This window comes from Lathyrus oleraceus, chromosome 6 (assembly GCF_024323335.1).
Source record: "Lathyrus oleraceus cultivar Zhongwan6 chromosome 6, CAAS_Psat_ZW6_1.0, whole genome shotgun sequence".
Taxonomy (NCBI): domain Eukaryota; kingdom Viridiplantae; phylum Streptophyta; class Magnoliopsida; order Fabales; family Fabaceae; genus Lathyrus; species Lathyrus oleraceus.
Window position 1 is genome coordinate 87159233 of NC_066584.1, and position 14386 is coordinate 87173618.

The 14386-nt window shown below is 33.9% G+C and overlaps 1 protein-coding gene across 1 annotated transcript; it reads right to left on the minus strand.

Moving 5' to 3' along the window:
- Positions 1-252: 252 nt before the first annotated feature.
- Positions 253-5571, minus strand: LOC127098671 (succinate--CoA ligase [ADP-forming] subunit beta, mitochondrial). The gene is made up of 12 exons (XM_051037328.1): positions 5337-5571; positions 5062-5172; positions 4780-4891; positions 4478-4542; positions 3725-3802; positions 2927-3001; positions 2700-2852; positions 2474-2608; positions 1573-1737; positions 1191-1313; positions 681-752; positions 253-554 (listed from the first exon to the last, which is right to left on the minus strand). The coding sequence occupies exons 1-12, from the start codon at positions 5436-5438 to the stop codon at positions 480-482; spliced, it is 1266 nt and encodes a 421-aa protein (XP_050893285.1). The 5' UTR covers positions 5439-5571; the 3' UTR covers positions 253-479.
- Between the last annotated feature and the right edge of the window lie 8815 nt (positions 5572-14386).

Sequence of the window (14386 nt, forward strand, 5' to 3'; positions counted from 1 at the left end):
TGAAATCGCCGATAACCCTATCTTGATTTACCATCAAGTCGAATCTCAAAAAAATAGCACCAACTTAACCGCGAGAAAAATAAGTTACAGTGTAAGATAAAAACTTCATATCAGACTATCAATCAAGAAAATCATCTACCAAAAGAAAATTGAAAATCTTAAAAGCAGACGACGTTTTGTCCAATTAATGAACAACCGTGTCTAACAAAGAGACAAGCATTGCATTAAGACTAAAAAGAACTCAACAAAGAATAATCAGAAAGGGACGGGTATATATTGAATTGTAAAAGAAACTGAGCAATCGAGTGCATCACCCCAATTGAACAATAATGTGGAAATTACTTATTGGAAATGTTTTAATAGCCACTGCGGCTTCAATGAGAAGATTTCTTGCATCTATTCCCTTCTCTACAATAATTTTACTCAAAAAAATAGTATAGTAACTAAACCGATTTTAAAATTTAAACAAGATTAACCCTTCATTTGTATGCTTTCACTGCTTTCTGAGCTGCATCATCCAAATCTTCAGCTGTTATTAATGCCATGCCACTTTCCTGTTGAAACATTGGTGATCGTAATAAGCCTTTGAAACATTCTTTACTTTTAGACAAATAATTGAAATATTATCAGTTCCTTCTCAAAACAGATAGTTTATTTATATTAATAAACCTAACATTTACCTTCAAAATTCTTTTTCCTTGATCAACATTGGTGCCTTCTAGACGGACAATTACTGGTACTTTTAGTGCAACCTAAAAAATATCGGCAAGAGAAGTTAATGCTACTTTAAGATCGGGTCATATGGATGTGATGTTCAACCAATATTCTTTTCAATTAAAAATATGTCTATCAAGGGAAAAATGAGATGACGAAAACAATAACATTAGCTCCAAATTCACTTTAAAAATTGAAAATGTTAAGAATCTACACCCACATTGTAGATCAAAATTTAAATCTTTCAAGGCATCAATTATAAGTAATTTACACTTTCTTGACATCATGTAATCCTTTCAATATCAAATAGGTCCAAACATAACCATAGTCTAAAACTGCTAATAAAGATAAAATTAATAAGGTTGCACGATCAAATAGGTCCAAACAAAACCATAATCTAAAACTGCTAATAAAGATAAAACTAATAAGGTTGCAGGAAGAAATACCCTGTTTTTAAAAGGCATAACATTACTAACCTGTTTTGCAGCATTCACTATTCCACTTGCTATAACATCACACTTCATTATACCACCAAAGATGTTAACCAAAATTGCCTTCACTTTGTCGTCAGCAGTCAATATCTTAAATGCTTCAACAACCTGATTTACATAATTACAGTAAATATAAACAAAAACATCTTAAGGCGGAGATCAGATCATTGAAGGAGGTATCTAGTGGGTAGCGACTACTAAAAGATGCTTTTCTAATAAAATCTTTCTGAATTTCAGGTTAATGCACCAGCGGTCTACAAAATGATGTGATAGAGGAAAAAATAAGAGCAATCATCTTGATCTTAATAACCTAACTAAGACCAATACTAATACCAAAATGAGAACAATCATTTCTGTAAAACATTACCTGGCCTTCAGAGGCATTGCCACCTACATCCAGAAAATTGGCAGGTGTACCTCCATGCAACTTAATTATATCCATTGTGGCCATTGCTAACCCTGCTCCATTCACCATGCAGCCAATTTCTCCATCCAACCCAATATAGTTTAAATCTGCCTTTGCAGCAGCCACCTGATCAAAAGATAAAAGGTACGGATAATGTCACATTTTGTCATTTGCCTGGTGAAAAGAGACAAAAGGATGTAGAATTTAAAATTTTAATAATCAGGCTCAAATATATCATGTGAAATCTTCATACTGCCATGTAGAACCTCACTTCACTCCATAATTGTATCATGAGATCCATGTACATATCAAAAGCATCACAGTGCACTGTAATAAATGTAAGTAGCTAACTAAGCTCGGCTCTATGTTTAGAAGTCTATATGAGACAGGATGAGTAGGCTTCACATAATATCAAAATGAGCACAATCCAACATTTTAGTCAGGACAATTTTGGATCCAGATATTAAGTGGGCCAGCCCAATATTTGAATTATACAAAGAAATTAGAACATTATCAGTATTGCATGCATAGTTGTAATTAATCTTTAGTATGAATAAAGAAAGTGATGTAAAACACTAAATTGCAACAAAAAAGTGTGTCAATATAAGTATATTATCATGTTAAGTAGAAGTCATTAATTAAAAAATTAATTATTCATCCTAATTGTTACAAAAGATGTTCTACAATATTAGGTCACATAGTGCCGAGTTGGACTTGCCCAAAAGGTGTCTTGAACACAACCCAAAAATACACCAGGGATGGGTAGAAAATCCCTGGACTTGAGTTGTAATGGAGTGGGTTTAGGGATCATATGTTCAATTCCGATGTAATATAACACAAACAAAAGAGCATGTAAGTAAACCTCTCGGGGATCCTCTTGTGTTGTATCACGGAGAGTGAATATTTCTTTCTGACGATATGCAGCATTATCATCAAAATTCAATTTAGCATCAGCAGCTACTAGTTGGTTATCAGCTGTCTCTGCCATGGGATTGATCTGTAGAAGATAATGAACTCTCATTATAGAAATTATTAAAAAGCGATAAATATGTATAGAGTGCAGAGGATTAAAACATAGACATGCTTACTTCTAAAAGGGTGCAGTCAGAATCAACAAAAAGTTTATATAAATTCTTCACTTGTTCAATTGATTGATTTCTATCGGCCACTTTGGGAGCCAAACCATCAACAACCTTTGCAGCATCTTCATCAGTAATTCCTTCAAAAACATCAACAGGTACCTACTAGAAAGAAGGAATGCATCAGGCATATCTGGCAAAGAATACTGCTCGGAGAAATGTCAAGAATTACAAACCTTTACAATCATATCTGGAAATTTCTCTGCAAGGTCTTCAATGCTCGTTCCTCCCTTTCTACAAGCAATAATAAGCTGCAAAAGTATAACAAAAAAGATTGCAATAAGCAACATACTCCCCCTGTTCTGTTATAAGCAAATTTAACCAATTTCACACATATTAAGGAAATCAGTTAAAGTCAATTGTTTTTTATTTAACAAAATATACAGACATTTACAAAAATAACCTTCATGAATAAATTTTACAACTAGCATCATGTGTGCCGCCTCTTTTATTAATGGCTTCCTACAAACTACACCTTTACGTATTCCTCTTCTACACAACCCCTCATATTGCTATTAGCATACGGTGGAAAGGGAAGAATACGAGGAAGTAAAAAAAAAATCTCTTGAGGACAATTTTGGTGACCTTTCCACTAATCAACTACTAGTAGTAACCTGTGCACTCTCTAGAACTAGTCAGCTTGTGGCATAGAAAATTGTTTTAATTAAATGAAGTGGTATTGGAAATTCACAGTAATTTAATTAAGGGTATTATGGGAAGAATAATATTAAAAATTGTGAAGGTAGTTAATATTTTCTTATATTAGAGCAAAAGAAGTTGATATTTTTTGCTTAAAATAAGGAACAGAGGGAATACCTGTTTATTATTGGTCCAATTTAAAGGAAAGAATGTTGCTGCTTATTATTGGTCAAATTTACAGAAAAGAAATTAAACAAGTCGTGCATTGAACGTGAAAGTTTTTATCTTATCACTTAAAGTAGATCGAAGCTAATATAATGGTATAGGAAACTTACTGGGCCAGCAGTCTTACGATCCAGAGTTATAGCAAAGTACATCTCATTCACAAGTGACAGCTTTTCACACAAGTAAACCTGTATATGTTAGACAATTAGATGTCAAACAATCAATGCAGCAGCAATTTGTCTCCCTTTCATATATATTCTACTTTAAAAAATAAAATGATGATCAAAATAAAACAAAGTAGCAGTTGTCATTGTGTGTGCAGTACTTGTGATATCCAATTGACACAAAATTTACACCCATGATCAATACATTAATCACATAGAATCCATATCACAATTGGCTAGCCTACCAAATACCACAAAAAGTGTATAAGTTGGATAACAAATGTCTAGTTAACCCGTCCAATAAATCAAATTATACAGGTTCACCAGTTTGGGATGCTGGACTAACAGTATATGAGCTGAAACCAATCCACAATAAACCAGCTTAGTTAGTGGCCAGTCTACCCGGTCCAATCAGATGGGTCGGTCTAGAAGGAAATGACTAAAGTTTGAAGTACTGTTTTGCAAGGAGAAATTTATCCTCCAACAGACATATTGCATGCAAGGAAAAAAGACCCATGGTGGGCTCCAAAGGGTGTAAATTTCACAAAGAAAACAAACAACTACAGCTCAAATGTGAAGATTGATAAGGTTGCAATCGCTTGCCAGAATTTCAATTTAAAAGAAGAAAATAGTTTGGCAAATAGAAGGATATTGAAAATGTTAACATATTTACAAATACAATATTGAATAATTTCATACCTTGCTGACGATTTTTCCCTGAGGACCTGTCTGCTTCGTAACTAGTATCTGCCCGAGCATCTTCCCTGAAAAAATAACAAAGACAATCACAACAATGAAACAACTACAGGCCTAAGCCAAAAAAAAAATCACCGAAAACTTAGATCATCAAGTATTATATCTTCAAACCTCTCCAAAATTAAAATTGACTAACCTAATAATATGATTGGAGACATCATATATTGAAAGTCATGGATGGACATGAATGAAATGAGAACAGGGAAAATTTTAATTTGAGGAAAAACAGATGAATCATGCATTACCCGCTATGTCTTCAACCTGTTCAGTCTTAACAATGTGTACTCCTCCCTTAAGGCCACTTTTAAAAGTTCCTAAGCCTCGTCCACCCGCTAAAATTTGACTCTTTACCACCAACTGCACAATAATCCCAGTTACACCTTTGACATCCACTAACCAAGACAATTTATAATAAATTTCCGAAGTGGAAAATTGTATAACTCAGGCCTCAATTGGTTAAAACAAGGAAATGATAAAAACACAATTGCAGTCTACAATTTCAAGTTGTGGGATGCACTACAGATTACCTCGCTTTGATTGGGGAATGCATCCTTGATGGCTTTTCTGGTTTCTTCAACAGAAGAAACAGCGACACCTCTAGGAACGTTAACTCCGTATTTGCTCATCAACTCAGCACCCTAATTTCATGGAAAATAAAAATAAAAAACGGTGCGGTGTAAGAGATTCTCGATCGCGATAAATAAACATCAACGACTTCATAAATTACAAATTCAAGGAAAGGAATTAGAGAATCATCAACAAATACGCGATTTATTCATGTGAGAAATGAATCGAGAGAAACCTGATACTCGTGGATGTTAAGGCGGCGGAGCTGTTGGTTCTGCCATTTTCCGGCGACGGAGAGAGAACGGGAGAGGAGTTTGTTGAGCGAACCTCTGACCATTTTTGTTAGGGATTTGAAGATCGGAGTGTGACGGGAACCGATTGAGGAAAATGGAATTGGCTTCAAAGACTGTGTGCTCCGGAACGCTAATAGCAGGCCCTAGAAATTCTTTTTAAAACAATAGAATAATAGAATAATATAAACTTTACTGACAAAAATATATAAAAACTTTTATTTTACGACAAAATTTATAATTACATTTGTTTAAATATGTAATTGGTCTTATACAAAGAATTCTATAACTACTTTTGTTTGGATATATATAATAATTGCTCGGACAAATTCATCCATTCTTAATTTTATTTTTGCCAATTTGAATTTTGACTTTTGTAAATATTTTTTATTTGATTTTTAAAAATTTAATTTATAAAAATTATTTATTTAACTTAAAATACGAACCAAATCAAATTATATTATATTACAACTTAAATTTCACTTAATTCACATTTCACCTAATTTCAAATCTATTATGATTTTAACCTTATGATTATTAAATGATTTTCTATTCTACTTAGGATTTCACTTTCAACTTTCTTTCATCTCTTTTATCAGTATCTCGTCTTCTTCACATCTTTTTGTTATGTATATCTTGTCACTTCTTTTAGAATTAATTTATTATAAATTGTTGTCTTATCAAATGATAAATTAAGACATGAAATAATATAATTGTTGTACCCCAGGATTTTTTTCCCTTTTTTGTTTTTTATCTAACTCATAACTTGAGATTCATTTATACTCATCCATACCTCATTCATGTACTTCATTCATTAACACTTCCTAACAAGCATCATAGATTCAAGGCTTGTGGCTAATGAAAATCAGAGTTTTTGCCTGAAGATTGTGGCATTACTCATCATGTGGAAGAAACCTTAATTGCTTGGTTCTTTGGGACCTTGACTCTTGAAGTCTATATCATGACATCCATTTGGACATTCCAACCTTAATTCTTGACTATGTTCTTATGGGATTTTGTGTTTGACTTTCTATATATTTGACATTGACTTCTAAACCCTAATTGTGGGTCCATGATCTGAGGTGTAGCTGGTGGAGCTCTATGTTGTGGTTGAAACCCTAATCAGGAATAATTTGTACGTGGGTACCATGTTGGTCAACTTTGGATTGGGAATTCACCAAAACTTAGTTATTAGATATTTGAGGCCTAGGAGACTACATCATGATGTTCATTCATGCCCAAACCCTAACTATCGATCTTTGAAGTTCATGAATCATGTGGCTTACTTTGAGGGACTGGAAACCCTAGCTTGGTCCATGGCAATGGTGGATCACTGGTGACTCATTTGGTTTGAGGCTTTTGGTTATGGCTTAGCACTTGGATCTTTGACCTATCTAAAGCCCTAATTCATGGCTTGCTATAGGATGGATTCCATGTATGTGTTTCATTCACATTCATATTCTCATGGCCCATTTGATCCAAGTTTCATTTCATTCATATTTCATTCATGGCTTTCTTGGTTTCACTAGGGCATCAACCAGTCATGGTCTCATGTTCTATTGATGTGTCAGGATTCATACAAGTGGTCTAGCTGCATTAATTCAATTTCATTGGGCACTTGGTCAAGGCATCACATTGGTCCACTAACATTTATGTCATTCACTCATTCAAATTTGTTTTAGATTTTATCCAAGGCATTTGGTTTCAAGTTGGTCTTCATTTGAATTTAAAGTTGTCTCATGTGTAAGAACATTTTTGACTAAAAAATACATTTCATTCATAAGGGCCATTTTGTTACATTATCCATACCTATTCAGTGAAAATTACAAAAAAAAAATACATATTTTTTACATAAGTTGACTTTTGCTCAACTGTTGACTTTTTGGTCAACTAGTTGACCAAAGTCAACTCACCATTGCTACCTCCCCTAAACCTTAAGTCTTTTGTTTCTTCAAGAACATGTCATCCTTGCATATGCATTCCAAGTTTGTATTTGAAGTATTTTTTAACCATACCAACATAGAACAATTCCAATACTTAACACATTCCAACCAAGCTTATACCACAATCATATATCATCACATTACCATTTTAGTAACCATTACAATTTCAAAACCAAGGTTCCATAAACCATTCCCATGCCCATACACTTGCCATTTCATTATGAATCAATGCACATTTCATCCAAAATTTCTAACATCCCCGACAATATACAATCCATTTCCATATACAAATCCAAACATTCAATGACTTTCCATTTCATACAATTTCCAAACTTTTCATTCAAATTCAATTTAAAGATTTATACACATAATCCATGTTAAATACCTTACGTATTACAAATGAGCAGATTCCAAAAACAAAGCACAAACTAACATGTGACATAAGTTCTAATTCCTAGTTTACTAATTCATGACGTAATTCCTAGTCTACTAATTCATGACCAAGTTCCTCAATTTCATCCACCTTTTCTTCATTACCAACTCCATCTAAACCAATGCCAGTCCAAGCAATTTCCATTAGCCTGCAAAAGGATCCGCACAGACAGGATAATATCACTTTTTGACCATCTAAAATCAAGAAAAAGAAACAAGTTAACATGAGGATGGTACACTGCGGTTACACTAGTATTTGACAGGAAAAAAAAAAGAGATTAACTCAAGCCATTTTCCTGGTAAGCAATTCTGCATAATTATTTCGTAAAAACAACTAACTCCAAAAAATTGATTTCAGTCCCATTTTAAATAACTCTCAAATTCATTGATAAACTAAACTCAAATGCACATACAAATTGTAATGGTAAATTCATGACCATCAAGCTATGGATAAACTTGACGTCAATAAAACCAGAGTCGCCACCGCGCTTTTATTGTTTCCAAAGGAAAAGGGAAAAGTACGAACAAAACCCAAAGATAAGAAGTTTTCAAATCAAAACTAATAAAATGTCAAAGATTACAGGTAAGGGGTTGGTTACACAGAGGGAAGGTGTTAGCACCCAAAGTGTCATAGGTACTCCTAGGGAGCCCTTTTTTATGTGTGCATATGTTTTGGTATAAAGGATATTTGAGAAAAAATAAAGTGTGGGGATGAGAAAAGAATTCATTGATTATATTTTTGTGTTTGACAAGACCTTCGGTCATGTGCCCACGTACCAACATAAAAATGAGGGAACAAAACCTTGTAGTTCGTGGTAAAAATTTCAAATAAGTTGGTGAATTGCTTTTAATAAAATTTTAATAAGAAGAGGCATAAAAGGCCAAAATTTTGAATGGAATTGTTAGTTCTTTTTGTCTTTTGAAAATTTAAGTAAATATGGTTAAGTTTATTTACAAGTTTGATTTAAGAAAAGAAGTTTAAAAATTCGATGGCATAAGGCCAAAGTTTCTAATCATTAAAACAATGCCTAAATTTGAAATCACAAGCAAAGAAAGGTTTTTGAAAAGAGGGGGAAATTTTGAAATTTAAGAAGTGGGAGGAGATGAAGAGGTTATCCTAAGCACAAATTTAAAAGTTAAGAGTTGAAAAGATATGACCAATAGGATGCAATCCAACATACAAGAATGTCATATAGAAATCCATTTTCCTTTGGACTTTAATCAAGTAATGATCAATAAGCAATGAGAAATATCCAGACATCATAAAGATCAAGGCATCAAATAAAAATGGCCACATCCAAGCAAGCATTCCAATATCTAGTAGTCTTCATTGTCTTCCAATGTACCAAATGAAATATTCCTTGATCAACTTAGAATAAAACATCAGACACAAGATCAAAATAACAATTAAGCACAAAGACAGAGTAGCAGATGAATCCAAGAAATTTTCAGGTCTTGCATCAGATGAAAGCATAGTTCAAAGATAGCTCGGTCCCAGATGTTGGCATTGGCCAAGTCCTTTAGCACAAGGAATGTTGCCTAATTCTAAGTCCAGAAGCTCAGATCAAGTCCAACAGTCCACCAAATGTTTTTAGGGTTTTTGTTGTTATTAGGTGTTTTAGGGTACTAAGACCACAAACAAAATAAAAACACACAAATAAATATATACAATCACAAGATTTGGCTCAAATGAGCAAAGTGAAAAAGGACTTAAACGTAAACAAGTTATATCGAATGTAAATGGCAATGAAAGATAAATGATTGGAATTTAAATTGCATAAAGTAAATGACTTGAAAGTAAAAGCATAATGAATAAGAGTTAGTCAATAGTTAATCAAATGTTAGTGTTGAGTTTTAATTGATTAAGTCATTCTTTAGAGAACACTCAACCATTCATTCACAAGTATGGATCCTTAAACCAAGATATCTTCCATGAGAAGGGCTCCAACTTAGATAGTTCAACAAGTATTCCACTAGCTCTCGTGAAAGGAAAAAATGTCAAATCTCCACACAATACCATGAAGAATGAGAGACTTGCAATCTCACTTACTATAATGTTATGCCTTGATGGTCAAATTTAGCTCTATGTTAAGCAATCGTAATTGGACTTATCTAGAAGTCACAACTATCTGAGGTCGGGAAATAAAAATATAGATGTTAATGAATGTTAGAGACTTGGTATAAAGAACCAAACTCCTAAAACATACCACACACTAAAAAAATGGGAGGGACCTATCTCAGTCATACTTGTATTGATTCATCTGACACAAGGTCATTGATGAATCAATTAGCCTTAAGACATTAGAGATTTTATTGGTCAAATGGGGGAATGGGGAAGAATATGGATGAAAATGAAGAGGGAGGGGAAGATAGAAACACAAATTAATCATGAGAGGAATTTCATCAAATCAAAACCATCCGTTCATTTTGGGAGATGAAATGTACATTTCATTAATCCCCTAAATCCAATGGTTTTGATCCAACAAAAGTCAAACCAATCATGACCAAGGCCCAAATAGAAAGTCAAACTTCACAAGACCATAAAAATAGCTCAACATAATTTTTAAACATTTAATCAATTAAAAATCACATTAAAATGAATAAAAGTACATTTTTATTTGGTCAAAACCTAAAATCCCTTCAAAACACCAAATAAATGGCCAAGAGATTTATCCTATGTCAAACAAGGTCAAAGGACCTTAGACAAAAAAAATTATTATTTTTAAAAGGTTAGAAGTATTTTTACACAATTAAAAATATGCACAAAAACATTTAATTAATGAAAAATACCAAAATTAATCCAAAAATAATTTTAATTCAGAATATGAAAGAGACAAATATATGAAGATTTTTGGTGAATGTCCCATATTTTTTGGATTAAAAATGAATTTATTATGAATTAAATAAAATAAGAGTAATTAAAACAAAATCAGAAATTATGAAAAATCAGGGCCCATCAGATCTCCCTCATTAATTGAGTTGGCAAATCTGATGGCCACTCGCATGGGGAACACAATGGACTTGAGTCAACATGCTGCAAACAGGGTCAAACAAATCAAAGGTTCATATTAAAACGTTTAAATATGATCAAATGGATGGGAGGGTGCCAACACACCACCGGAGCTAGGGCTCTAGTCATCTTCTCCGGTGGACCTCACCAGACTGGTCCACCATCAACCTTCACTAAAATAAAAAGTGAATACACTAATTTGAAGAGAAAAACGCCAGGAATCCAAATTTTCCCTCAAAGATCTCCAATTCTCACTATATTGAAAGATACGTGGAATTTGAAATTGAATAGTATGAACTGAGTTGCTTCGATTTGACCTCAGAGCAACTCAATCTTGTTTCCTACATTGGTGGGACTTCAGCCAACCAAAAATTAATTGAAATGATAGATAATTGAGAGAGAATCAAAGAGAGAAAGTTTGACAAATTTCATCTTCTATTTGCAGTGATGAAGCTCGATCTGGATCTCAATTGGCTTGGGCTTGCTTCCACTTGATTGCAGGAGGTGAAATGAGAGCTCAAATGGCTTGGATTCTTGGAGTTTCAACTTCAAAACATAAGTGAAATTGAACCTTTAAAATGAAAACCTTCAAGATTATCCTTTAATGGAGGTGGGAAGGTTGCAGGAGCAAAGCTTGGGCAAGTTGTCCCTCATTCTGAGCAGTAAGGCATGTATTTATAGGCTTAGTAATTGATTTTCACACACTTCCATTCAAATGCCAAAAATAGTAATTTAAGTCTGAATGCTTGCATGGGCGTGTGATAGGCCCACAAGATGATGTCAAAAGATCCAAAAATGATCATGGATGGTACTGAAATCCTAACATGAAGCCATGCATTTGTAATTGAGAAGTGATCATGAGATTCTTCCAAATGGAACCATGAAGAGTAACCATGTGTAAGTCATTCACACCTTGTCCAAATGATATAATTTTAGACTTTTTGGAAAGGTGAGATCAAGGGGAACAACTTTCATGTTGAATACTTTTCCATTTGAAGCTTGGATCAAGATGAAGTTTGAGGTGGAAGTTTGGGAAATCAAACATAATTTTCTAAGTACCAAGTCAATATCCACTTCTTCCACTTTGAATAACTTTTGCTACGAGCTTCAAATGGAAATAGTTCCTTTATCAAAGTTGTATATATTTCAATCCTCTACATTTTGGTCACAAATTTGACCTCATTTGTGTTTGGCATGAAGGAGTTATGCATTTTAGAAGTTGAGGAAAATTGCTTGTTCAATAGTAATGGCCCAAAATGACCTATAATATTTCCTCTTGCCACATGCCTTTGCAAGTTGAATTTGAAGTTTCTCAAAGAATAAAAGTTGGATAGGACATCTTTAAATTGATCATGAAACCTGGATGGCCTTAATCTCATAAAAATTGAGCAAGTTATGGTCCTTGGAAGTTGACCTCCTAACTAGGGCACAAACAAAATGACCTATAATCTTTCACCATAAAAAATGACTTTCCAAGCAAAACTAGATCTTGACCTCAACATGAAAGTTGTTTGGAATGTCATAAGGAGTAACTGTTCTCTTATAATAATTTTCATATGACAAAAATTGTAGGCTATAGGAGATAGGGAACCCCAATTTTGACCACTTGACTTTCTCTCATCAACTTCTTTGAACCAACTTGCAAACTTGAAGTTATCTTGATCTTTTGGACTCATGGAGGATCATATATGCATAAGATGATGTATGGTGAAATATACCTTGATATATTGGCCCAAATGTTGAATAAACTTGTCGAGGAAGTCATACAAAATACCCAGATGAATTAGGTTTCCAAGGTAAACTAGCTTCAAACTCTTGATGATTTTTTGATCCAAATGATAAATGAAGAACATAGGGATCCATATATTATGTCTAGAACGATTGTGAACCACCTATTGATTGATCTCCTTGCACTGAGGGTCTCAAACCCTAGTTGTGAGCTTGATAAGGCATTGGTGGATCCACACACTACCTACAAAAGAGACAAAGTTATACATAGACATATTTTTGGTATTTTGGTTAGTAAACAAAGAAAAACAAAGTATGATACAATTAAACGTGCTTGGTGATCTTTCTCAATATAAACCCAATGAATGAGGGGTAAGGAGGATGCCAATGTGTGATCCAAAAGTCAATGCATATGATGAGATAGCATGTGGGATCTTAGGGTAAAAATTGGGATTTTACAGTTGCGCCTATTTAAGGACATTCTAACTGAGGATATGAAGGTTGAAATCTTCGTATCAACTCAGTAAAATGGACTTAAATAACAACTTCTAGAAACAAATTTTGGTCCATAAGAGACCTCATGATGCATATGATATGTGTGTAAAGATAATCTTTATGGGGAATATATTGCCACAAAGGAAAAGAAATCCGGAGAGACCGAAAGTCCACAGGAGCGTAACGCGTTTCGTAAGGAAAGCTCACTGAGGAGACAAATGCTCTATGGTATAAAAGGTTATGCGTAGGCTAGGTTATGACTTGAAAACTGCTTAAGACACAAGGGATTTTCCCATGAAAATAAATCAATGAAAAGACTCGGTCGGGAGATAAGGGAAATCTGTTGGGGAAATGGGTAGATCAGAACAGAGCTGAAATACTCAAATCAAATAGGAAAAAGCGATTCCACTGAGGGAATACGCACTCAAACTCAACTGGGGAAGAATAGACTTCAACACAAGAGCACAAGAGATATATTATCTATTACCGGTTACTGGGTAGAAAGACAATACACTCTGATAGGGGGACATCTATTACTAGTTAGGGTAATCATATCAAGGATGACTCATTGAGAAAAAAAGGTGTATTCATTACCGGTCAACTGGGTAAGAATAACCTACTAGAGAAATAGATCAAATAGGATTTATAACTATCGGTTACTTAATAGAAGACCAACAAAGAGAGTATCCATCACTGGTTAAAGTGAACATATCAAGGATAAACTCAAAGGAGGGATATCAGTCATTGGTTAGGATGAACATATCAAGGATAAACCACCTACGGAAAGAGGAAGAATATTCGTTACCGGTTAGGGTAAACATATCAAGGATAAACTGTCAAGGAGAAATAGGAATTATATCTACCAGTTATTGGGTAGAAGACCAAAAAGAATATCCGTCATCGATTAAGATGAACATATCAAGCTCTTATTTTCTCAGACTTAGACTTTAGAGAAACAGATTTACCTCGCTTTTGAGGTTTATCTTCCTCGAGCTCAATCTCGTGGCTTCTTAAAGAACTAACAAGTTCTTCAAGACTTATACTCTTTACATCCTTTTCCAGCTTCAAAGAAGTTACCATAGGTGTCCATTTTTTGGGAAGACTTATGATAATCTTCTTGACATGGTCAACTATGAAGTATCCTTTTCAGTCCTATAGAAAGCATATGAAACCTTGAGAACATAGTCTCAACTGTTTCACCATCTTCCATTTTGAATGCCTCATACTTCTAGATTAAGGTCAAGGCCTTTATCTCCTTTACTTGAGCATTCCCCTCATGAGTCATTCTTAGAGATTCAAAAGTGGATTTGGTAGAATCTTTGTTTGTTATCTTCTCATACCCAGTATAAGAGATAACATTTAGCAATATAGTTATGGACTTATGATG